This window comes from Artemia sp. Qi Xiang Cuo, chromosome 11 (assembly GCF_049724085.1).
Source record: "Artemia sp. Qi Xiang Cuo chromosome 11, ASM4972408v1, whole genome shotgun sequence".
NCBI lineage: Eukaryota > Metazoa > Arthropoda > Branchiopoda > Anostraca > Artemiidae > Artemia > Artemia sp. Qi Xiang Cuo.
The window spans coordinates 32,421,725-32,449,189 of NC_142804.1; the positions used below are offsets into that span (position 1 = coordinate 32,421,725).

The window sequence follows — 27,465 nt, forward strand, 5'->3', positions numbered from 1 at the left end:
AGATAAAAAATAGTTCAAAGGTCATATAACAAAAACTCCGGTGTCGACATAACTCTCCAGGCCCCGGGGGGAGGCGTTGCAAGTAATGCCCTGGGGCCATATATGGTTCTTATGGAAGGGATGCTCGTATAAACTACAAAGAGGGCTCATTTGATTGGACATTTAAAGTTCTAGGTCGCTTTTTAAGAGTCAAAAGATATTGGAGGGCCCCTAGCCCCCCCCCCTCCACGGCCTTTTTTGGGGCAACTAACCCCTCTCTCACGCCCACCTTTTCCCCAAACACATCCAATCAAAATTTTGAGACAGCTTTTTTATTAAACGTAGTTTTAAGTTCTGGAAATTAGGCATTTGAGGATCACAACTCCCCCACAGCCCTCAGGGCAAGTGTTGTAAGTTATGCCCTGGGGTCATATAAGGTTTTGTATAGACAACATTGTCGTATAAACCTCAGAGAGGGCTCATTTGATTGGAAATTGAAAGTTCTAGTTCACTTTTTAAGCGTCAAAAGATTTTGGAGGGTAACAGCGTCCCCCCCCCCCCTAAACCCTATTTTCCCAATTGTGTCCATTGAAAATTTTAATATATATATTTTGTTATAAATAGTTCAAAGATTAAATAAAAAAAATTCTGGTGCTGACACAACGCACCAGGGCCCGGGGGCAGGCGTTCTAAGTTATGCCCTGGGGGTATATATGGGTCTTATGGAAGGGATGCTCGTATTAACTTCCAAGAGGTATCATTTGATTGGAAATTGAAAGTTCCAGTTCACTTTGAAAAGTCAAAAGAGATTGGAGGGCACCTAGCCCCCCCCCTCCACGCCCTTTTTTCCTCAAACCTGTCCGATAACAACTTTGAAATAGCTTTTAGTAAATAGTTCAAAGACCATATAACGAACTCTCAGGGGTCAACACAGCCCCCCAGGGCCCGAGGGCAGGTGTTGTAAGTTGTACCCTTGGGGAATATATGGTTTTTATTGAAGGGATGCTCGTAAAAAATTCAGAGATGGCTAATTTGGATGGAAATTGAAAGTTCTAGTTAAGTTTTTTCGAGTCAAAATATATTGGAGGGCAACTAGCCCCCCACGTCCCTTTTCCCTAAATGCATCAAATAAAAATTTTGAGATAAGCATTAAGTTAAAAATTTCGCAAAAGTCAGATAACAAGAATTCAGGTTTCGTCACAACCCCCCTGGGCCCGGGGGCAGGCGTTGTAATTTATGCCCTGGGGCATTCATTGTTCGTATGAAAGGGATGCTCGTATAAACTTCAGAGAGGTCTCATTTGATTGGATATTGAAATCCAGCCCTTTTTAAGAGTCAAAAGTGATCAGAGGATAACTGGCCCCTGCCACTCCCTTTTCCCCCCAAATACAGCTGATAAAAAATTTGAGGTAGCCATTTTATTAAAAATAGTTCAAAGATCATATAACAATACTGCTTTACGTATGGTCATTTCGTTAAAATAGTTCAAAGGTTAGATAAGAAAAACTCCTGTCTCGACACAGTCCCCCCAGGGCCAGGGCAGTCGTTGTAAGTATTGCTCTCGGGGCATATACGGTTGTAAGTTATGCCCTTGGGGCATACAAGCTTTCTATAGAAAGCTTTGTCGTAGAAACTTCAAAAAGGGCACATTCGATTGAAAATTCAAAAAGCTAGTGCCCTTTTTAATAGGCGAAAGTGATTGGAGGGCAACTAACCCCCCTCTCCCGCCCACCTATTCCCCAAACAAATCCAATCAAAATTTTGCGATAGCCATTTTGTTCAACGTGGTTGAAAAATCTGGAAACTAGGTCTTTGAGGATAACAACCACCTTACAGCCCTCAAGGCAAGGGTTGTAAGTTATGCCCTGGGGGCATATAAGGTTTTTATAGAAAGCGTTGTCGTAGAAACTTTAATAAGGGCTCGTTCGATTGGAAATTTATATGGCTAGTGCCCTTTTTAATAGTCGAAAGTGATTGGAAGGCAACTAACACCCCTTCCACGCCCACCATTTCCCCAAACACATCCAATCAAAATTTTGAGATAGCCATTTTGTTAAACGTAGTTTAATGTTCTGGAAATTTTATCTTTGAGGTTGACAAGCCCCCCCCCCCCAAGCTTTTCAGTGCAAGGGTTATAAGTTATGTCCTGGGGGCATATATGGTTCTTATGGAAGGAATGCTCGTATAAACTTCACAGAGGGCTCATTTCATTGGAAATTGAAAGTTCTAACTCACTTTTTAAGCGCCAAAATATATTGGAGGGTAAATAACCCCCCGCCCACACCCTTTTTTCCCAAATGCATCCGATAAAAATTTTGAGATAAAAAATAGTTCAAAGGTCATATAACAAAAACTCCGGTGTCGACACAACTCCCCAGGCCCCGGGGGCAGGCGTTGTAAGTTATGCCCTGGGGGCATATATGGTTCTTATGGAAGGGATTCTCGTATATACTACAAAGAGGGCTCATTTCATTGGAAATTGAAAGTTCTAGTTCACTTTTTAAGAGTCAAAAGAGATTGGAGGGCATCTAGCCCCCCCCCCTCACGGCCTTTTTTTCTCAGACCCATTTGATAAGAACTTTGAGATAGCCATTAAAAAAAATGGTTCAAAGACCATAGAAAACTCCGGGGTCGACACAGCCCCCGAGGGCCCGAAGGCAGGTGTTGCAAGTTATGCCCTGGGGGAATATAGGGAAGGAAGGGATGCTTATCGAAGGGATGCTCGTAAAAACTTCAAAGAGTGCTCATTTGATTGGAAATTGAAAGTTCTAGTTCAGTTTTTGAGAGTCAAAAGAGATTGGAGTGCAACTAGCACCCCCACGTCCGTTTTTTCCCGAACACATCCGATAAAAATTTTGAGATAGCCATTAAGTTAAAAATTGTTCAAAAGTCAGATAACAAAAACTCAGATGTCGACACAACCCCCCAGGGCCCGGGGGCAGGTGTTGTAAGTTATACCCTGGGGCATACTTTGAAAGGGATACTCGTATACACTTCTGAGCAGGCTCAATTGATTGGAAATTGAATGTTCGAGTTCACTTTTTAATAGTCAAAAGAGACCTGGGGGCAACTAGCCCCCCCCCCTCCATGCCTTCTTTTTCCAAGCCCATCTTATGAAAATTTTGAGATAAACATTTTGTGAAAACAAATAGTTCAAAGGTCAGATAAGAAAAACTCCAGAGTCAATACAACCCCCTAGGGCCCGAGAGAAGGCGTTCTAATTTATGTCCTAAGGGCATGTATGGTTTTTATGAAAGGGATGCTCGTATAAACTTCATAGAGGGCTCATTTGATTGGAAATTGAAAGTTCTAGCTCATTTTTTAAGCGTCAAGAGAATTAAGGGCAACTAGCCCCCCCCCCCTCATGCCCTTTTTCCCCAAACTCATCGGCTAGAAATTTTTAGATAACCAGTTTTTTTTAATTGATAACAAAATTAGATAAAAAAAACTCCGGTGTCAACACAACCCCCCCCCAGGGCCCCGGGGGTAGGCGTTGTAATTTTTGTCCTGGGGGCGTGTAGGGTTCTTATGAAAGGGATGCTCGTATAAACTTCAGAGACGGCTCACTTGATTTGAAATTTAAAGTTCCAATTCACTTTTTAAAAGTCAAAAGATATCCAAGGGCAACTAGCCCCCCCCCCACCCTTTTTTCCCAAGCCTATCCAATAAAATTTTTAAAATAGCCATTTCATTAAAAACAATTCTAAGATCAGATAAGAAAAACTCCTGTGTCGACGCAACCACCCATGGCCCGAAGGCAGGCGTTGTAAGTAATGCTCTGGGGGCATGTATCGTTTTTATGGAAGGAATGCTTGTAAAACTTCGGAGAGGGTTCATTTGATTGGAAATTGAAAGTTCTCGTTCACTTTTTAAGAGTCAAAAGAGATTGTAGGGCAACTAGCCCCCCCCCCCCTACACGCCCTAAATCTATCAGATAAAAATTTTGAGATAGACATGTTGTTAAAAACGATTCAAAGTTCAGATAACAAAAACTCCGGTGTCGACAAAGCCCCCAGGACCCAAAAATAGGCGTTATAAGTTATGCCCTGGGGGCATATATGGTTGTTATGGAAGGGATACTCGTATAAACTGCATAGAGGGCTCGTTTGATTGGAAATTGAAAGTTTTAATTCATTTTTTAAGAGTAAAAAGTGATCGGAGGGCAGCTAGCCTCCTCCCACATTCGATTTTTTTTTTCTCAGACGCACTTCATATAGAAAGGGTTGTCGGATAAAATTCAAAGGGGGCTCATTTCAAAGGGGGCAAACTTTTTTAACTTTGATATTGCTACTTAGATACGAGTTTTGATACTCTGATGAAGTTAGATTTTTTTTTAATTTTGATTTTGAAATAAGGAATTTTTAAAAACTTAAAACTTTTTGCAATCAAAAACGAACAAAAATTATTAAAAAAAAAATTCCAAAAAATAATTAGTTTTTAAAAAAAAATTTAAAGGCCATTTTAAACTTAAGCTCAGCAGATACAAGTTAAATTCAAGCTCAAAACGACCAGATATTACTACTAAAGAATAAATGAAACCCAAAACAAACAGAAATTAAATAAACAATCATAGCAAGAAACATACAACAAGCAATGATATAAATGAATAAATAGATCTCAAAGCGAGTAATGCTTGGATTGAATATGAAAATCAAGCTTAAAATGAAAATAATATTTTGCTATTGAAGTATAAATGAAACTTCAAACGAACACAATTTAAATAAACATTCAATGCAAACAAACATACAATAGATGTATTGTATGTATTGAAATGAATAAATAAATCTTGAAACAAGTGAAACTTAAATTGAATATGCAAATCAAGCTTGAAACGAACAAAAATCACTACAAACAAGAGTTTGGGTATTGCCTCTTTCTCTCACTGTAAAATTCTAAAATTTACTGCGTCATTAGCGCTTTATTGAAAACCAATTTTATTAAAAATATTTTCTTTTGTACTTAATATTGGAAAAAAAACATTAAAGTTATAGTAAAATTTTAAATAAAAAGCTTGATTTGCATATTCAATTGAGGTTTCACTCGTTTTAAGATTTATTTGTGTATTTACATTAATATCTATTGTGTGTTTGTTTGCATTGATTGTTTTTTTTCATTTCTGTTCGTTTTAAGTTTCATTTATACTTTAATAGATAAAAACATTTTGTTTCGTTTTAAACTTGATTTTCATATTCAATCTAAGCATTACTCGCTTTAATATCTATTTATTCATGTATATTATTACTTGTTGTAAGCTTTTTCCTATTTTTGTTTATTTAATTTCTGTTCGTTTTGGGTTTCATTTATTCTTTAATAGTAAATGCTGGTCGTTTTGACTTTGAATTTTAACAGGTATTTGTATCTGCTGAACTTAAGTTTAAAATGGCCTTTACTATTTTTTGAAAAACTTATTTTTCGGAAAGTTTTTTTAATTAATCAAAACAAAAATATAAAAATATAAGGTAGTGTCATTCAGCCTGGGGGCTGGAAACCCTCCCCTCCCCTTATGGTTGCCCGTAAATCCATTTCTTTTCTATTTGCAGATGTACAGGGTGTATTCGCATCCACCATTCACTCCACTTTCAAATATTATAACAGAAGAAAATCTGATTTAGAACTGATAGATTATAGAAAAACAAAAACATAAATATGAAGACAAAAATTCGACCTGAGCAAATGTGGTGAAATAGAAAGCATAGAGCATTTTTGCAATTTCGCGATTAACGCGATTCATCTATTATCGTGATGATAACGCTCTGAGGTCTATATCTGATGTGGACACATGATGGGAAATCGTTAGTTTCAAAGGCGGTATATTTGCATAAAGCCTAATCTGGAATACAGTATGAACTGTAGTGAATCGCTATTTTGCGTTTTTTTTTTAAATAGCTTCTTGTATGATTTATTCGACTGAATCATGAATCTACGCGCTATATTTTGAAAAAATCATTATATTTAGGTAAAGATCACTAGTTTTAGAACAAAAATCACTAGCTAGAAGAAAACCACTAGACAACATAAGAAATCACTAGAAATAGTGATAAATCACTAGGGCTGGCAACAAGTCTAGTACAAGATTTATGTTTACATAAAAAAAAAAAATCAATTATTTACCCGGTGTGGGAGGAGTTGAACCTCTGGAATTGGAGCCTTTACTATTAGTAACTGCTTCACTAAGGGGTCCTAGATTTGAACTAGATGATGCCTTTCCACCATACAACCTTGACGTACTTTTACCGGAGGCACTTTGTTGCAATCGAAGCTGCTCTAATTTTACTGGGGAAGGTATAAATCCAACCTCAGAACCCTCGCGTATTATGCGACCAATCCACCAATTGTTATCATACCTGAAATTAAACCAGCATTAAGGCTAAGAAATATATATTTTACAGATCTATGATATATTTTTCTAAACTAGGTCTTTGATCTTACCAAAATAAGCAAGGCATTTCGCATCCCTCAGTTAATCTGCCCAATGGTGTAGAAGATGTTTGCATTAAAAAGATGGCTTAACCTCCAGTCTCGGCAATTAGATGTTGCTGCCAATACTAGATCGATTTTTTTTCAGACTTATTCCATCTCTTTGATTTTCTTTTTTATCTTATCTTACATTCTCTATGCTTGAGGACAAGAACTCTGGCTTCTCTTGCTTATTGAGTCCAAGGGGAGCTGTCGGATGAAATTGTGGGGCTGTCCATGGCCAACCTTGGTGACTAGGTACTACTTTCAGACACTCAGTCCCAAATAAATTTTTAGGATTCCATCTATCTTTTTGTGTTTTTTTTATTATTCTTTTAGAAGGGAAGGGGTAGGCTATAGCTGGTGGAACATTCTCCTTTTCTTAATGCTTGAAAAGGTTTTTATTTAACCATTTTTGTCTTAATAACCACACTTTTTCAATAGTTTTAACCCTTTTAGATATTAATCGTAGTCGTTACGACGTTGAAAGACAAATCATGCATTGATATTCTGACTGACAAATTCATGTGTTTTGAACTCAACTTGTTAGGAGTTTTGGAACCTCATATTTTAGAGTTAGGAAACATAATATAAAGTGGTACAGAGCGTATTATTCAAGCAGGAATAGTAGTCCCTTACATCGTAAAATAACATGGTACTCGCATGATAGTAAGACTACTAAACTTATGATTACATTATTGTAAATCAAAGACTGGCAGGACCGATAACAGATAATAGGCCATATATGAGTGTCATTATTAATGCTAAGAGTATAAAATAACATCTAATAGCATTCAGAGTTAGATCAAAGCTGAATTGTAGGTAGTTTAACTACTTTCCAGGCAGTTATTAAGTTTTGAGGGAACACTCAATGAACAGTTAGATATAAAACTTGAGAGCTCAGAATTTAGCAATAAAGAAGACGGAAGGAAATGATTTTCGGAAAACAGTTTGTGAAATAGAAAAAAATACTTTGGAATGGAAGTTTGTAAAGCAAATTGGAGCATTTTCGAAATGACTTTAAGCTTGGCAGTGTACCGTGAGTAAAATGTGATATCTTTAAAATACAAAAAATAAAATTCCTTTTTCTAAATATAATTCCGACATAAATTAAACGTCCCCTAATTGAGTTCAAATACCGTTCCCAAGAGTCTAAATTCTTAATCAGCAAAAAGAGAAATTGCATTTTAGCTTCAGTCAAACAATGACGCTAGACGGTTTTGAATTTCGCTAAGATCTTTGCTAATAAGAAAAATGATAGATACAACGTTTCTCAGGAAATTTAAATTATAAGAGCGGTGTGAACGTTTGAATCATCAGAAATATTTAAAACAAATTATTGGACGAGGAGTTTTGCCCGCCTCAGGACTTGGGCCAATTGTGAGTCAGCTCTTAGAGTGCAGGACAAAAAACTATATTTTATAGTGTGGTAAAAATGCTTTTTTGGATGATTCGTAAATCAGATTCAGGATTATTATGACCAGAATTATTTCGGCACCCAGGCATTGCAATTCAGTCATTATTATTATCTCTGCTCCTATTTGTCGTCAATTGAAGTGAGCATTGCTGTACACCTAAAATGTAAGTTACAATAAATCTGTTGCTTTTCTATTTGTGTTATTTTATTTTATATGTCTTTATCTAGTCACACGACAGGTAATCAGTTTGTATGTCTTCAAGGTAGCGCACCCAGGGATCTGATTTCTACATACTATATCAGGTAATTGATTTTGAGATAACTCATGGAAATGGGGTTACGTTTATATAATTACATATATAATTTTCTCGCTTTCTGCGAGGGGTACGATCGATACACCACCTAAAATCATGATATTACATATGGTGTAGTCTTTAGCGCTATGAGTGGCGCTATTGAAGAAATTATAAGGTGCAAGTTCATGGCTTTGAAGCATAGGATTACATTTGACGTGGTCAATCCTTATGACCATAATTAAGGCCAATCCAATTTTTTTTTTATCGTTACAAATGGCACGGTCAGAAATTGGAGGAAAACATGAGAACTAGTTAGGCTAAAAATCTTGTAATTTAAATTGAATTATTGGAGAGATACAGATATTTAAGAAAAGTGATTAGGCCTATAACCGATAAGCTATTACAGGAAAACCCTTAAAAATATCTCATAGGAGATAATAGCCTCCCCCAAAATAGGTTAAGTGAAAAAATAAATGTATTTTGAGTTATTCAAACGCAAAAAAAAATGTCAGAAGAATTAGACGAACAATTAAAGGCGCAAAAGTTGGTCGCGAAAAATGTAGAAATAGCAAAGTCTATTCCACAGTACAATGGACAATCAGATATCGACGAATTTAATATCCAATTGGCCCAGTTTGTAGAATTAACAAAAAAAAGAGCTAAAAACGTTAGTTGGCATGCTTCTATTAAGATTAAAAGACCAGGCCTGAATCTTTCTAAAGCAGATTGAACGTACTATAGGTGATAACGCCAACTTGCAAGTAAATACGGTGGACAAATTGTTAACGGCATTTAAAAATAGATTTATTGTAACCAATTCTGAAAATAAATTAAAACACGGACTGGTGTGCTTTGACCATTTAGAAAATATGAGAGAACATCTTGATAATATACGGATTTCAGTAGAAGCAAAATACGGAAAAGGTTCAGGAGAACTGTATGAAAAAGTCATACTAACCTTTTTGCTAGGGCTACCCCCAAAACTATATAGAATGGTAATATCCAAAAAGTATATTCAGACGTTGGATCTTGCAGTTCAGGAGGTGGATCGATTGATCGAAGTTGATACGATTGTGGCTAATCACGATACAGGGAAAATATCTAGTCAATATAAATCAAGCATAAGCCAGACCTTAAACGTCGTTCCGGCATCTACCAATTTCTGCTCGAGGGAAAGCTTCCATGTAACACACTGTAATACAATGCTAAAACTGGCTAGGAAGAAAACAGAATGTTTTCAGTCCGTCAAACAATTTAGTTATGAAAATAACCCTACAATAATAAGATGCTATATTTGTAATCGACCTGGGCACATCGCAAGGGAGTGCCGTTATGTCCCCAATAGCACACCAAGAATTGCTGTCGGCAGTATGCAAAATTATGGCAACCATTTGTTCGGAAGAACAAATTTTAGCGCCAGTGGTGCACTAGGCTATAGCCAGGGAAGATTGCAGCAATCAGTACCTTACAACGCGTACCAACCAAATTTGTACAATCCTTCCCCCAATAGACAAATTAATTACCGATTTGAAAACCCAAATAATCGCCAAAGCCAATATAATTCGAGAATGGTATATAGAAATCACGAAAATTTGCCGACGGAAAATGAAAATTTTGCAAGCCAACGGCATTTGCAGTCAGCGCCAGCAAGCGGCGCTGACGCAAGACATCCAAGTTACCGTGATAATACATGGCGAAGGCAGACAGATTTAAATCAATTAGATTTGCCTACAGAATCACATATGTCTTAATATCCGTTGCAGGTACCGACGCATGAAATAAATCCGCAGGGAAACAGTTCAGGCCCCTCAGCAATATAAACTGGACCCAGAGGGTGCCCAGAATATTTAATAGGTCCAAACTGATATTAGTACCGTCTTGTAGTGATAGTAATAACAAGTTACCTATATTTAATGATTTTTGTGTAGCAAACGTTTACTTTAAGGCTTTAATTGACAGATGTGCCACGGCTAATATCATAAGCTCATGCGTATTTAATATGTCGCCTCCACATATTAGGCAACAAAGAAATTTTAATAATCCCAAATTAACAAGCGTGACAGGGCAGAAATTGGATGCAAGAGGTTAAATACGCCTGGACCTAAAAAGGGATAATAGAACTTTTTCGACGAATTTTATAATATGCGATAACTTTCCGTATGAAGCCATTATCGGCTCAAATTTTTTAAGGTCTAATAGAGTACTATTAGACGTAACGAACGAAAGGCTTGTCTACCCGGCTAAGGTAGGGGAAGGAATTTCTACCTTAAGAAATCGTAACAGAGGTTACGAAGACAACGTAACAGTAAATAAAATTTCTAGCGGTATAATGTCACAATCTATTGAACCTCATGTCTCGCAAGGAGGACATAGCATCATCAGAAATTTATTCAATTATTCTGAGAGACATTGCAGAGATGAAGTAAAATTAAATAATAAGTGGATTGAATCTGCGAAAATAAAAATAGGAGACATACGACAGTATAGATAAAGCGAAATTAAGAAAATAGCAGAATTATGGAAAATCATAGTAAAACCAAACGTGACGCAGCGAGGTTCCGCAATGATGCAACATAGCGCCAGTATGAACCTAATAGACAATGAAAATAAAGAGAAATATTACGGATTCGCGATAAGGAAAACAAAATTCCCTCCCAAAACGATGCAAAGGATTTAAATATCACAGATGATGGAACCAGTGGATAGCAAATCTGAAATATGGTTTGCATCCCCATCAAATGAAATTCCCGAAAATCTGTTATGCGAGGAACAGATTATATCTTAAGAAAAAAGAGAAGGTTTAATTGTGGTAACTAATAATTTTAAAAATTATACCATTACACTAACCAATGGGGTGTGGTAAGTTCACATTCAACTTATCTCGAAAGAAGATCTAAATAGATGGTAGAATTTCAAGGGAAACCTTGTAAATGACATCAAAACCTCCAATAAAAAGTATCCTTTATTTAAATCACAATTCTTAAACAAATTTAATATTGATCATATTATGGACTTAGATCTTAAGATAAAATTATGCGAATTATTATGTAATTTTAAAGATGTATTTTCCGCATCTGAAGATGACATCGGACTAATACCATTTCATGAACATTCAATTTTAACGACTGGGAATCCTTTAGCGAAACAACCATATCGTGTGCCGTACAAACACAAAGAATGGTTTAAAAATAAAATCCATGAATTAGAAAAAAATGAAATTATACGCCCACTTTTAAGTCTGTATGACGCACCAGTGACCTTGGTACCAAAGAATAATGGTGACTTGAGAATTTTTTTAGATTATAAAGCCCTCAATAAGCAAGTAGTTAACGATAAATTTTCCTTAGCAAGATTAGTTAAGCTTCTTGACTCTATTTCAAGCAAAAACAAAATCTTTACTTTTTTGGACCTTACCCAAGGCTACCAACAAGTGAAAATAGCCGAAAAAGATGTCTATAAAACTGCGTTTTCTACGGCTGAATTTGGTTTTTATGAATACTTAAGAGTACCTTTTGGACTTAAAACAAGTTCAAGCGCGCTATGTAGACCCTTATTACATCTATTAAGAGGATTAAAGAATATCATTCATTTTGTTGATGATGTCATATGCGTGGGAGAAAACGCTGAACAACACTTAAAAACATTAGCTAAGGTGTTCGAGAAATTCAGAGAGGGCAACTTAAAATGCCAGCCTGAAAAAGTAAATTTATTTCAATCAAAAATCAAATTTTTTAGAGTAAGCTTGACTCAACGAGAAATGTCTCCAGACCCTGATAAAGTAAAATGTGTTGAAAACCTCAAACCCCCTAGAACTATGAAAAAATTAAAAGGAATTTTAGGTCTTACTTTTTACTTTAGAACATTTGTGCACAATTACGCCCAAATTGCGAAACCCCTCACAGAGTTAACTAAAGGGAACTCCCAAAATGTTACCTGATCCCAGGAAGCTCAAACTTCCCTAGACTGTCTCAAAAAGGCACTCACTTCTGAACCAATACTATCACTTCCTGATTTTGAAAACGGACAATTTGTGGTCACAACCGATGCTAGTTCAAAGGGCATTGGCGCTATTCTTTCGCAAATAATCCCGGTAGAAAACCCTAATCCTCTAGAGGAAACGCCTAAACAAAAGAAAACAGAAAAAGTTATATACTATTCGAGTAGAACCTTAACAAAAGGCGAAAGCAGTTATTCCGCCACAAACTTAGAATTATTATCTATAATCCACCACTTGGACAAATTTAGACACCTGCGTACATTTAAAAACCCCACGGGAATTCTAGCTAGATGGATTATAAAAATCCAAGACCTAGATTACGAATTTGAATATTTAAAAGGTAAACAAAATGCAGCTTGTGACTTTTTGAGTAGATACCCTGAAAATATTCCGTCGGATGCTGAGGAAAATGAAGTTAACGCTATCAATGCTAAAAGCAAACATAAATGTAAGAAAAACAAAGATAAAGACACAGTAAAGGAAAATAAGGGTAATTATTGTCCCCTGTCTTTAGAAAATATAAAAAGAAAGCAAAAAAAGTACAAGATGTGTTTAGCACTTATTACTTATTTTGTGAACAACGATGAGTTACCGAACTAATTTTAAACTCTTAGAAAATAGAGAGACAATTTTTACTATACTCCTGATGAAGAAATACTGCACCGAATTGTAACTGCTGAGGCAAATAGACACCAAACATCAATAATACCTGTGTTACTACAAAAATTAATAATAACTTTCTTCGAATATTTTCATTCGGATACAGGTGGACACTTAGGAGTAGTGAAAACTTTCCATAAATTAAAACAATGTTTTTACGTGCCGTAAAAACATTAAAGAATTTGTAAGTACTTGCGAAGCGTGTAACTGAAGAAAAAAACCCCAAGCTTATCCTAATCCTCCAATGGGAAGGGTCCCGGTAGTAAAGTACCCCTTCGATATAGTCTCATTGGACTTATATAGAACCAGCGGAGGCTTCCCTGTTTCCAACAGAGGCCACACTTGTATTATTTCAGTTATAAACCATTTTTCCGGATTTACTTTTGCAAACGCATTAAAAAATCAAAGCGCTTGCGCCACAAGTAAGGCGTTAGCGAAATTATTTTTAAAATTTGGCATTCCAAATAAAGTTTTAAGTGACAACGGAAGCAATTTTGTTTCAAAAGTAACAAAAGACTTAATGAATTTTCTTAACATAGAAAAATGGTGACATCCCCATATCACCCACAAGCTAATGGTAAAATAGAAAATAGGCATAAAATATTTTCGAATGTGTTAAGCATTTATACAAAAGACAACAGGAACGACTGGGATCAATTCTTACCTTATTTAACTAACGTGATCAATACTGCTTATTCAGAAACAACTAAAGACAATCCATTTTATTTACTTTTTGGTCGTGATTTTAGAGTCCCGTATGATGAGATTATTGAATCCCGGCAATATTATAATAACTCGGAGGATTAAAAGCAAGAATTCATAAATAGGATTAGGAAAAATTATAAGATAGTTAGACAAGAGTTGGAAAAATGTAAAATAAACCAAGAACTAATAAACCAACCCAAAGTCAAGGGGAACATAAATTTAGAAATAGGAGATTGCGTCTACCTAAAGAATGAGGCAAAGACGGAAGGCAAAAAACTTTCCAACAAATATTCTGGACCGTACAGAATAGTCAAAAGGTACGATAACGATTATACTTTTAAAATGGTGAACCCCGATAGTGGAAAAACTTATAAAGCAAATGTTAGCCGAATAAAAAGAGCAAAATTTCCAGAAAGATGGGTACCACGTCCCTCCTCCACCAATTCATCAGATGCAGAAAATGAGCCCCCTAAATCAAGATTGGCAGAGCTAAAACCCTTTATTTCAAGCAAGACTATTTTGAGTATGAGAGTGACGAGGAAAACTTTGAAGAATTTTTGGCTATGAAAAATCTAGTTATTCCCAAGAGAAAAGACCTAATACCAGTAAGAATAAAAACGCCAAAAGGCCTAAAAAGTTCATCATCGGAGAGTGCAGAAGAATTAGATTATACGATATTTCCAAAAACCCAATTTTTCCCTGATAGAATTTCGACCCCTTGTCCCCCCAAAAGATTTCCAGACGATATGGTTTCCCCTGCAACACCAATAGAGAGGCCCCTGTCATTGCAGGAAGAGTTGGAGCGGTAGAAACTCCGGGTATTACTGTAAGGAAAACTCCTCCCAAAGATTCAAATAAAACAAATCTGCGAGAATCTATGGATTTAATAAATTACCAAATAAAAACGAGTCAAAGTACATTGCCTAAGAATAAAACACCCAAGGAAGACCGGTAAGGACAATATCATGATATAACTGTGTCCAAGGTCAAGCCTAAAAAGTGGACTTCATGGAGCGAAACACTAGTGCAAAGAATGCCCCATCCCCCTGAAGACATGGCATTTAAACAGTGGAGGAACCCCTCAAAAACTCTTAATTCCTCTCAAAACTCTCAAGAGTCTTTCAAATCTCCCGAGTTGAAAACTCAAAGCGAGGACTTAGAGAATAAACCTTTTAATTCCAAAGCAGTAGAAATTTACAAAGGAAGGGGAGGTGATACCTCAAAAATGCGAGGTGCAACTTCTAAAACTTATAATACATCGGAAACCAGTTCCGAAGAGTCTGACGGCGAATCAGACCATATAGTAGTTAAAGAAATAGGGAAATAAAAACCGACTTCAGCAGCCGTACACCCGAAGGAAACAAAATTAAAAGGGCAAGAATTTTAGAAAAAACAATGCAAAAAATTTATCTTATTTCGCTAGAAAAACCGAAAAAGAAAAAACCGCAAGAAGTCAAGGAGAAAGTAACGACACAATCGGGTAGAACGTTAAAAAAACCCGATAGATGGAATTACACTTAATCAGTATAGGATTAAAAGATTTTTATGGATAGGCATCACAAAGTAATAATAGCTTAAAAACTTCTAGCTCACAAGTAAAAATCATACAATTATAAAAACGATATAGAAAATTTTATTAAACATATATCAAGGCTTCGCATGAATCAAAACCGTCTGATACCGTCTGTTCAACATATATCAATTCCCGAAAACAAATTCTAATTAAAAAGTAACATTGCACATAATTAATTCAAATAATTTCCTTTAATATAAAAAAAAGTCTACCCGTACCATTCCAGTACGATGTATCCAGTCCAATTGAACGAAGCCGTGATAGGAAGTACTAAGCGAGAAATATTCATACACCTTAGAAATGATCTCTGGTTATTTTCTGTTCCAAGAGAAACTGATGGAACTATGTCTTGACAATAATACAGAAAGAACAGACCCAAGTTACAAAACAGAATTACTGTTACAAAATGTGGGACGATAACCATAAAATAAAGATGTCGACTTGTAACTAAAGAGTCAACTATTCGAACGCCGTTAATTACCACAAGCACAAAGATAATAAGTCCCAAAATAATCAATTTCAACGCAATTAACCTGTCGTACACTATTCCCAATGTAGAAAATGAGGAAATGAAAACCTCAATATGGTCCAAAATAGAAAAAAACAAAGGGACAGTAAAGCTTACAAAAATAAGTGAAGCATTAGATTTCCAGATTCCCCTATTTACAGATAAAGACCAGAGATTAACGTATGTGGATAACAGATACGGATTGTTCTCAACAAATTTCTGGTGGAACATACTACTGACCGTATGCTTCGTATTCGCGACTTCACTGACCATAAGAACCTTATTGACTTTTAATTATAAAAAAAATCCTGAGACTAAGAAGGCGAAAAACAAGAGAAGAACACGGGGAAACGGCTGAAATGCAGAAGTTATACCCGGAACCCCATGAAAACGTCTAAGCCAAGAAAAAGGGAAGACATTAGAAAAAGAGTGGGTATAGAGGTCTCCACTCGTCCTTGCTATGTCTTGTTCCCTCATTGTAAGGTCGTTTACCTAAAACCGTTTGGCTATGACGATGCAAGATGCGTTTCTTAAACAGCAAGGACGGGCGTGAACAATGCAGGCATGAAATATGTTGTAAAATTAGACCTCAAACTTAATAATGTAGAGTAACTTATGTTTAAAGGATTGTTTTAAATCTAAGGGAGAATTAAATAAGTATTGAAGAATTAAATAAGCCTTTTATTGTTGTTTCCTTTCTCAAAACAAATTTGAAGACATCTCTGTTTTAGATTTCCCAATGGGAATTATATGTATATGAAACCAACATGATAATAATGTCGTTTTATTAAAACCAATGTTAAGTAGTAATATCAGTGTGTCTTTATATATTGTCTTGTAGGGTAAACTTCACCCTAAAATGCGCCTAATTGTATTGTTTATTATATATCATGACTATTTGTTTTAAAGAGCGTTTGACTCTGCCTCGTTGTTTTTATTACAGGAACTGGATCGACATATTGGAAATCGATTATTACAATTTTTTAGTCCAGTGCAGATACAACCTAGTAGCATCTATTTTCATCATACCTCAACCAACGACGAATACTCACCATAAACTCCAGCCAATTTTCATCCCAGCTTCGTCTACGAAAATTACAGTTACCTTTTGATCGTTGTTTCCTCGATCATGAACCATATTACGTATCAGGTAACATTATATTTGAATCTCAGTATCCATTGCATTATCGAACTATATAATCACATAAATCCTGAGAACCCCATCGACCCGTACAAGATATAAGTACCTAAATATCACCCATGATAATCCTTATGGACACATGAACCATTTGACTGTATAGTTATGATATTTGATGACCCCAAAAACTATTTATATGACGCAGATTCACGCGTCGAATCCCTTTTGACCCTCTCTCGGAATCCATCCTATCCCATCTGTGTGGAAAGTTCATATCTCTGTTATCCCATGAATTTTACGAGACAATTTCTGAAAAATGGACCTGGAAACCAACCATCGAACTACAGGAACAAAAATTAAACCCAGTGACTAACCCCTCAGTGACAATTTGCCCCTCCCACAAGTTAAATAAAATATGTTGAAGGAGTCACTATTGTTTGATGTCAACCAGTTCCAAATCCAAACTGTAATTCCCCTATGATTAACCTAGGAATCACCGCAAAGGTTAATAGACGCAAGCCATGAACTAAAAATTTTATAAGAGAACTGTGATCCCTAAGTGCACGAATGAACAATTTATACGAGATATACATTCTCTATGTGACTTACCCTATGAACCATCAAAAAGCAGGTGAGAATGAACTCTGATAGCAAACTCCCACACCTGTAGTTGGAAGCATCATTTCCCAGTTGACAATTAGAGAAAGCTTGTCGTGTGAACACAATCATGCTCGCACAGTTCCATGAAGAAACTATTTTAAGTGCTTTAAAAATTTTGCCAAGACGAAAGGAGTGAAGGACCATAATTTACAACAGAAGGATTGAGTTCGCTAAAGAGACACTAAGGTGATGAAATAGGTGTGAATTTACATGTGCTAAGTCTTAATAACTTTGATAACTCAAAAATCCCAATATCCTATCATTAACGTTGCGTAGCAAACATCCCCAGTGAAAGTGTTCTAATGTTACCAGTGAACGCGGTAAACCCAATATAGTGTGTTTTAAATCATTCTTATATGTAGTGTTAGATGTTCAGATAGAGTTAGGTGTAACGTTGTTGTACTATTCATTTAATGTAGCATAGATAGGAAGCAGTGTGCCCTATAGTCAGCAAAATCAAAAAAAAATCTTATGTAAAGGTAGAATAGCCCCAACCTTGTTGGAAATGTAAAAATCATCAGTGTTAGATGTAGAAAAAAAAATCTTTAGTATAGTAGCTAGGCTAGGACCCTGAAGAATCTTAGTCCGGTAGACAAATTTTAGATAGGGATGTAGAATAAAATAAGAAAAGCAATAGATAGAATTTCTAGCACTCCTAATTAAACCAAAATAAAAAATATGAAATAAAACAATGTCAATCAAAAATATGTAGAATAACAAGTTAATAAATTGCAAACATTTCAAAAGCCCAAGGGCAAGCAAGTCCTAATGACGGTACGTCATTAAATAATGGGAAGGGTAATATGTACCGTGAGTAAAATGTGATATGTTTAAAATACAAAAAATAAAATTCCTTTTTCTAAAGATAATTCCGACAGAAATAAAACGTCCCCTAATTGAGTTCAAATACCGTTTCCAAGAGTCTGAATTCTTAATCAGCAAAAAGAGAAATTGCATTTTAGCTTCAGTCAAACAATGACGCTAGACGGTTTTGAATTTTGCTAAGATCTTTGCTAATAAGAAAAATGATAGATACAATGTTTCTCAGGAAGTTTAAATTATAAGAGCGGTGTGAACGTTCGAATCATCAGAAATATTTAAAACAAATTATTGGACGAGGAGTTTGGCCCGCCTCAGGACTTGGGCCAATTGTGAGTCAGCTCTTAGAGCCCAGAACAAAAAATTATATTTTATAGTGTGATAAAAATGCTTTTTTGGGGGATTCGTAAATCAGATTCAGGATTATTATGACCAGAATTATTTCGGCACTCATGCATTGCAATTCAGTCATTATTATTATCTCTGCTCCTATTTGTCGTCAATTGAAGTGAGCATTGCTGTACACCTAAAATGTAAGTTACAATAAATCTATTGCTTTTCTATTTGTGTTTATTTTATTTTATATGTCTGTATCTAGTCACACGACAGGTAATTAGTTCGTATGCCTCCAAGGTAGCGCTCCCGGGGATCTGATTTTTACATACTATATCGGGTAACTGATTTCGAGATAACCCAAGGAAATGAGGTTACACTTATATAATTACATATTTTATTGTCTTGCTTTCAGTGAGGTGTACAATCGATATACTACTTATAATCAAAATATTACATATGGCGCAGTCTTTAGCGCTATGAGTGGCGCTATTGGAGAACTTATAAGGTGTAAGTTCACAGCTTTGAAGCATAAAATTACATTTGACGCGGTCAATCTTTATTACCGCAATTAAGGCCAATCTAATTTTTTTTATCGCTACAGTAGAGGAGATTAGGCTTTTACATAAGAATTTTCTGAGTGGCTGATCTTACGAGAGTAAGACGAAAGTAAGAAAAGTAGAAACGTGTAAACTGATGAGGTTTGACATAGAATAAGATTTACTGATAATTAAACAAACATTCAATAATACATTATACTGATCTCCCCAAAGGCTAGTTGGCATGTAAAGTAGGGGGGGGGGGAGATACACTCAGAGAAAAAAATCACTTACAGAGAGAAAAAGAGTATAGCATACACAAATTGAAATTAAATAGATTAAATAAATTAAATACATTAAAAGAATGAAGTAAATTAGACTCCAATGAATCCTTCGCAAAAAAAGAAAGAGAGAAAAAGCAACAGCTACTAAGAAGCCAAAAAAAGAAATCACAAGTTTTTGAACAAGCTAAAGGAGTGACACCTTCGACCTGATTCAGGCATCATATTTTACACAATATCCTTCACCGTTATAGGATTTAAGGTAGACCACACAGAAAGAGTAAAAGGAATTTGGACATACTTTTTCTTACTACAAAGATGATAGTAATTTTGATCAGATGCAGAAAGACGGCTAAATATATAGTAGCTGGGGAAGGTTACCATGAAGCTGAGAAAAAGTAAAACATGCACTCTAAGGAATATATAGCGATCCGACATCCAATAAAGGAACAGCTCTTGAACGATTAGTTTCCTAAACGGGGTTTCTACTTTTATCAAAAGCGTTAGAAAGCACTTTTAAAAGTGAAGGAAAAGTTTAAATCTATACCACTGGACAGTGAAAAACATAAGATTGGATCAAGCATCAAAAAGGAACTGTCAAAATTAATCCAGTAAAATTATATTTAAGTTTTTAATCAAATCAAGGTGAGTTTGAAAACATGTTTTAATCAATAAGAATACCCAGAAACCGAGCATGCCGATCTTTAGATACAGTACTAATCCCAATCAACAGGTGAATTTCAGATAACTGAGGATAAACCTGAGAAACGCTCGAGAAAACGAAAAAAGAAACTTGACTTAAAAAATTAGAGTAAGATAATTACTTATTCTTATTATTAGAGTAAGAAAAATTTAGTGAGATAATTCACTTCTGAGGGTGACCGGAAAAATGTATCAGCAGAAATTAGTGTAAGTTTCAAAAAAGACTTAAACTAGGAAAATAAAGTGCCCCTTTTACCGAAATGAGACATCCTCGACAAAGGAATTTTATGGGTTAAGGGATCCAATGCCTTAAGAATGTTCATGAATACAGCCATAAATAAAAGGTCAAATAGGAATAAAATCCTTTTAATAAACAGTGAAGAATTTCACAAAAAAACTAGATATTTCGGTCCCATATAGAGTGACCGTCATAAGTAGTAATACTAAACTAAAACAATTAAAAAAAATAATTTATAAACAAAATAAAATAAACTACATATTGTCTAATAATCTTATTATTTCCAAAGCAAAACGGAAGCGAGTCTCTTTGAGCTTCCTGGATCCGGTTCGTTAGCATTGAATGAACGAACACATGGACAGAGGTTAATCGCATTGGGGGAAATGATCTTTACTCTATCATATTTCGGAACATATTTTTAATTTTCCAGAGTATTTTAATTTGTTCGATAATGTCTGTTTGATTTTTACGGACCAGGGTTTAAGGCGAAATTTTCGCGAAACTCTTGAAGTTAAGAAAATTTTATTCAAAAATAAAATCAAGACTCGGGTGATTTTGGCTTGAACTCTATTTACGATAATTTATTAAAATCAGATAGAGTAAAGGTCATTTCACCCAATGCGATTAACTTCTGTCCAAGCGTTAGTTCATTCAATGCCGAATTGAATTTTACCTAAGTTCTCAAGGAAATAGTATTACTTTCGCGTCACAAACTTCACTTCGGATAGATTTTAAGTTTTAAAACACATTGTAAGCTGAACCCCCATTCCAATGTATTGCTGTGTTTTTTTTTCTATTATCGTGGCTTGTTTGTTATGTATATTGTGGATAGAGTTTGATTCTTTCTCATAATTCTACTTTATAAAACAATAAAAACTTTAGCGTAAAGAGCGGTGCGTTGAAGAGAGGAAATCCCTTTTATATACGGAATAATTTCTGTTTGTTATAAGTTTTAATGTCGCTCCTTACTTTTAGTTTAAAAAATTAGTTTTTTATTTAATTTCTGAACGTTTTTGAATTAATGCAGGTTTTGAATTTGGCTCGCCGTACATGAATAATTAAAACGAAATTTGCATGTTAATTTTGCAAAAAATTTTCAAAATACAAACAATACAGAAATTGGTCGATAGTTAGCCATGATTCTGTACTTAAAAATTTCTCTTTATCATTACTTTTTAACTTACTGGAAAATTCGTACTTTAAAGAAAGGGCTGAAGATAGTGTCAGAGGTAGGACTTATTATACACTTGCAACACACAGAAAATTAAACCCCTTATTAAATAGACTCTACCACATGAACTATGTTAAACTTTTTAATCCGTGCTCTTTATTGTTACTTTTTGAGAATGTGAGAACGTGAGAATGGTTTTGTTCATGAGCTGGCTATTGCCTGTTCCCAGATCATTGTCTAAATTTATCTACAACCGGAATTTAGGAAGAGAGACAGACTATAAGAAAATAACCCGCATTTTCTTTTTTCATTTAACAGTTGAGTCACTGTCAATTTAGTAGACAGCACACAGAAGCAAAGGTGAAATTTGTGATAAAAAAAGGTGAAAAAAACGCCAGAATGTCTGGCTCCACTTCCTCGGAAAATATCCCTCCCCACGGAATTTATCGTCTGGATAATTCAATCCTGGCGAACACTTACCTTAGACAATTACCCTTAATATCTCCACATGTAAAATGTAATCGGTAAAGAGAAAACAAGACAGAAAGAAATATCTCTTATAAATTCTGCCAAATACTCCCAGTTTAATTTCTCCTGAAAAGTTCACCCACGGGAAACTTTCCGCTCTTCGAAAATTTCTCCCCGTGCAAAATCCCATCAGGAGAAAATTCGCTCTCCCCTCTCCAACCCAAATCTTTATGTAAACTTCCCAATAATAAATACTATACGTAAACAATGGGCAAATGTAATAATTTAAAAACCTTTCCCCAGGGGCTGTGGGGCGGGAAGGGTCATGTTATCTCTAAAGACATAATTATTAGACCTTTCAGCTATGTTGAACAAAAAAGCAATCTCACAATTTTGATTGGACGATTTTGGGAAAAAAGTGGCGTGGGGGGGGCCTAGTTTCCCTCCAATTTTTTTGGTCACTTAAAAAGGGCACTAGAACTTTCCCCGACATTTTTCCCGACGAAGGATGATCCCTCTCTTGACATTATAGGCACACTGGGTCGATACGATCACCCCTGGGAAAAACAAAAGCAAAAAAAAAAAAAATAAAAATAAACACGCATCCGTGATCTTTCTTCAGGCAAAAATTACAAAATTCCACATTCATGCAGATATGAGCTTGGAACCACTACAATAGGGTTTTTTGATATGCTGAATCTGATAGTGTGATTTTCATTAAATTTCTATGACTTCTAGGGGGTCTTTCCTCCTTTTTTTATGGATCAGACTAATTTTCTCAGCATTTGATAGATAAGACGAAACTTAATGAAACCTATATATTTGGAATCAGCATAATAAGGCAATTCCTTTGATATATCTATTTGTATTAAAATTCCGTTTTTTAGAGTTTCGATTACTATTGAGCCGAGTCACTCCTTACTTACAGTTTGTTGCCAAGAACTGTTTGACAAAGATCCGAGTACGCTTGAGATCATTCGGAAAAACCCACATTCAAATAAAAGATTAACAAGTTTTTTCAGGGGCAAATTACTGGAAAAAGAATATATCTAACTCTCTTAGTAGGAATAGAATCTGGCCAGACGACGACATGTTTTTCAAGCCAATAACAATATTAGTAATTTAACTTTATAATGCCGGCTCTAGAAACCTAGACTTAGAGCAAGGTGGCCCAAGATAAGTTCAAAATTCATGTTTAAACTGAGAAAAGTAACTCTAGAAGCAATTTCTTACCAATAATAGTGAACAGGGAAGTGAATACGTCATGGACATTAAGTTCACCCTCTGCAGCCTTGTCATCAGTGGCCAGACTCATAGGTGAAGAACTAGGCTGAGAAAGGGATTTAAGTACAGAACCTCTTACCTTCCAAGTTCTGCAAGTATTATTGCCACACCCAAAAAAATTATTTAGATAACACAGAGACTTAGTCTGCCTAGACAGCGAATTAACTATATGTTCTGGTAAATTTTCAATAAAGATAGACGAACAGCACTGTGCAGACTTATAAGCCCTCCAGGGATTAGTTTTCCTTCTCAGCTTCTGAGAAGCTCAGATGTCATCTATGAGTTCAAAGGAATAATCCTTTTATAACAACGATCTAAACGTGGCATCTTACAGACATCAACTATAGGAGGATTCAAACAACCGAAAAAAAACTCTATTATCAAAAATGCTCATCGAATTTTCTACCAATTTAAACCAAGAAAAGAGAACTCATTCTCACCAAATCCAGAATCAAATACTTGAGTCTCTTTACTCTTCTTATGCTTAAAACTAGACCGAGAATACATTGGAAAATGATCAGAAATATCAGTAACTAAAATTGTGTTCGGTACCAAGCTAAGTGTAGAGAAGATATTATCAATCAAAGACGCTGTAACATCAGTTACACCTGACGAGATAGATGTAGTTGCTAGAGTTCCTGCGACGAACATGGTTAAAAAAAATCGACTGAAGCTGAAGAATTTGAGTCCGTCAAGTTTATGTTAAGATTCTATCAAACTTATGATAAAACGGTCGAAGATCTCGAAGGTCTTCGCGAATAATCAGTCAAAGATCGGTCAGACGGGATAATAACAACATATTAGGTTGGCATATCAACATATTGTGAAGAGGCAGTCAGTCCTACTTTGTACCAGCTAAAGATAGGGACGAGACCTGAATCGGGAATAAAGAAACGGTTAAGGAGGAAACGGCATAAAATTTTGAGAATTTGTTAAATTACGATATAATTGCAGGAACTTATTTAGAATATAATGACAAATTCATCAATTATTTGGAAGGGAAAAAAAGGAGTTAAATATGGTTCAAAACGACTGTAAAATAATGAGGTTCATGTGCAGATGGTACGTTGAATAGGTTCTGAAATATAGTGTTTACGAAGCTAGATAAAAAACTGAAAAAATTATGCAGAAGATTATGATTATAATTTTTGATAAAAAGGATGAGCCTAGTCATTTTATGAATACTTAACCAAAGCCCTTTGTGACAACAGTGATCAAAGCAGTATTTAGGGTTATGAAATGTGAGCAATAATAGTAGTATTTATAGAGGCATCAGCTTGACTTCTTTAGGTAGCATACTGCTTAGCCTCATGATATTTACTACACTTAGGGACATTATAGGTAAAGTTTTAATGTAAGAACAGTGTGATATTAAGATAGTGAAAGGAAGAATTGACCAGATTTCACACTTGGATCCCAGATTGAAAAGTATCAGACCCCTTTAGTTCTGATTCTTATAAATTATGAATGGGTACTTTAATCAGCTATTGAGAAAGCCTTACTAAAGATACGATCTTTAGTTAGAAACTACGTTAGTAATTACACAAGTACATTAAAATGATTAGTACTGCGTAAGAAAATAATGTTGCTGTGGCTAAGGTATATTTCAAATGAGGCCTCAAATACCCATAGCCACCAACCATAAAACATAAAAAAGACTAATTATCAGCTAGGGGAACCCGCACTGAATTTGATTCCCCTACTCTTGCCATATATTTTGCCAGCTGGTTAAGGTATAAAGTAAGGTTAGTAGTATGCTTGTCATGGTATCAGGAGTTAAATAGTTCCGTATTTTATCCCCGTTTATTTAGATTAATTGCATTGACTTTGTTTTAAGGAAGAAAGCAATGGCTATGAGGGAATGTGGCATCAGATAGGAAGTTTAAACCCTCAATGGTAATGTTAATTAAATTATGTGGTTTTGTGGTTTTGAGTCTTTATGGTGTAAAAAGAGGTTAGCATGTTAATGTTAAAAGCATTAAGTAATATAAACTAGAATAAAGTAAGGACTAAGAGGTAATTGTTAGGTAACAAGAGGATTGACCGCAAATATGGCTTCAATTACTTACACATCACTATTAGTAGGAGTGTGGATTTAGAGATGATGTAAAAAATAGAATGGGCTTTTAGAAAAATTTGTCCTGTTTTATCCCCTACAGCCTACCCTAAATTGAGGAGATTCCTGTACCAGAAAGGTTTCAGTTATTAGCAGTAATTAAAGAGCAACCCCTGTCAATACAAACCAAAAGTCTAAAAAACTCCAAAACAGCAGTCTGGGTATTAGTGTTTCGTAAGCCAATTACATAGTTTTAGAAGAATGAATTTGACAGAATGGATTCGGGCATTATTTACATATCCAGGAAATGGTCTCGCATTCTCGAAGGGACTTTTAACTTGAGAAGGAAGGTGTCTAGGTGACAGGACTATTTACAGACCATTAAAGTATCCCCTCTTTTAAATTGATATACGAGGGATCGTACTTTAACCTATGGAAATGGGAAGAACATGGCGAATTGCGTTAGTCGCAGGGCTCTTGCCACATTTGAAAAAAGTAAGAATAGCATGCTATCATTGGTAGCCAGGGGCGGATCCAGGATTTTTTTTAGGGGGGACGCAAAATAGGTTGATCCGATAAACTTGCATTAGGAGCAAGTTTAACTAACGCAAACTTGCGTTAATTAAGTAAATTACACTACTTTAAACTACATTTGGAGGGGGGTGGCCCCCTCGCCCCCTGGATCTGCCACTGTATGCAGCGCAATCGCGCTGCCTAAGTAAAGAATGATGTTGGCACAATGTATTATTTTTTTCCCTTATCACGTTGTGCGGATGAAGGATGACAGATTGCCAAAGATTGTTCTTTTCGACCAACCGTCTAGGGCTAAACGGAAAGCAGGTCGTCTTCGTCTGGGGTGGGAGGACGTAATAAAGAAAGATTTAAAAGAAATGGGAACTTCGTGGGAGGGTGTAAAAAGGGAGGCTTTGAATAGATTGGGATGGACTAGGAGCGTGCGTAGCTGTGGTGGCCTCAGGCGGCTTGGTGCTGCGGTGAGCTGTTAGTAGTAGTAGTAGTAGGACACTTTGTATCGAATGAGTTGTCGTAGAAACTTCGAAAATGAATCATTCGATTGGAAATTGAAATGGCTAGTGCCCTTTTTAATAGTCGAAAGTGACTTGAAGGCAACTAACACTCCTTCCATGCCCACCATTTCTCCAAATACGTCCAATCAAAATTTTGAGATAGCCATTTTGTTCAACGTAGCTGATTTCCAGAGAAAAATGATGTTTTTGAGGAGGACACTCCCCCCACATCCCTCAGGGCAAGGGTTGTAAGTTATGCCCGGGGGTATATAAGCTTTTTAAAGAAATCTTTGTCGTAGAAACTTCAAAAAGGGCTTATTTGACGGAAAATTCAAAGGGTGAGTGCCCTTTTTTAATTGTCGAAAGTGGTTGGAGGGCAACTAACACCCTTCTCACGCCCACCCTTTCTCCAAACATATCCAATCAAAATTTTGAGATAGCCATTTTGTACAACGTAGATGACAGTTCTCGAAATTAGGTATTTAAGGATGACAACCCCCCCCCCCCACAGCCCTCAGGGCAAGGGTTGTAAGTTATACCCTGGTGGCATATAAGGATTTTATAGAAGGCGTTGTCGTAGAAAAAGGGCGTTGAAAAAGGGCTCATTCGATTGGAAACTGAAATGGCTAGTGCCCTTTTTGATAGTCATAAGTGACTGGAAGGCAACTAACACCCCTTCCACACCCATTACCCCAAACACATCCAATCAAACTTTTGAGATAGCCATTTTGTTCAACGCAGTTGAAAGTTCTGTAAATTATATTTTTGAGCACGACACTCCCCCCCCCCCCGTCTTCCAGGCAAGGGTTATAAGTTACGCCCTGGGGGGCATATAAGGTGTTTATTGAAAGCTTTGTCGTAAAAACTTGAAACAAGGCTCATTCAATTGGAAATTCAAAGGGCTAGTGCCCTTTTAATAGTCGAAAGTGATTTGAGGGCAACTAGCCCCCCTCTCACGCCCACCTTTTCCCCAAACACATCCAATCAAAATTTTTAGATAGCCATTTTTTTCAATGTAGTTGAAAGTTTTGGAAATTAGGTCTTTAAGGAGGACAAACCCCTCACAGCCCTCAGGGCAAGGGTTGTAAGTTATGCCCTTGTTTGGGCATATAAGGTTTCTTATAAAAAGTGTTATCGTAAAAACTTCAAATAGAGTTCAT

The 27,465-nt window shown here is 35.9% G+C and overlaps 1 protein-coding gene across 4 annotated transcripts in view; it reads right to left on the minus strand.

Annotated features, from left to right (window-relative positions):
* Positions 1 to 27,465, minus strand: part of Ca-beta (Calcium channel protein beta subunit) — a 295,614-nt gene that overhangs the window by 116,424 nt on the left and 151,725 nt on the right. For all 4 annotated transcript variants that reach the window (XM_089096699.1, XM_089096702.1, XM_089096700.1 and 1 more), the window contains one exon: positions 6,091 to 6,323. In XM_089096699.1, coding sequence (XP_088952825.1) covers positions 6,091 to 6,323 — 233 coding nt within the window. The remainder of the gene's footprint in view (positions 1 to 6,090; positions 6,324 to 27,465) is intronic.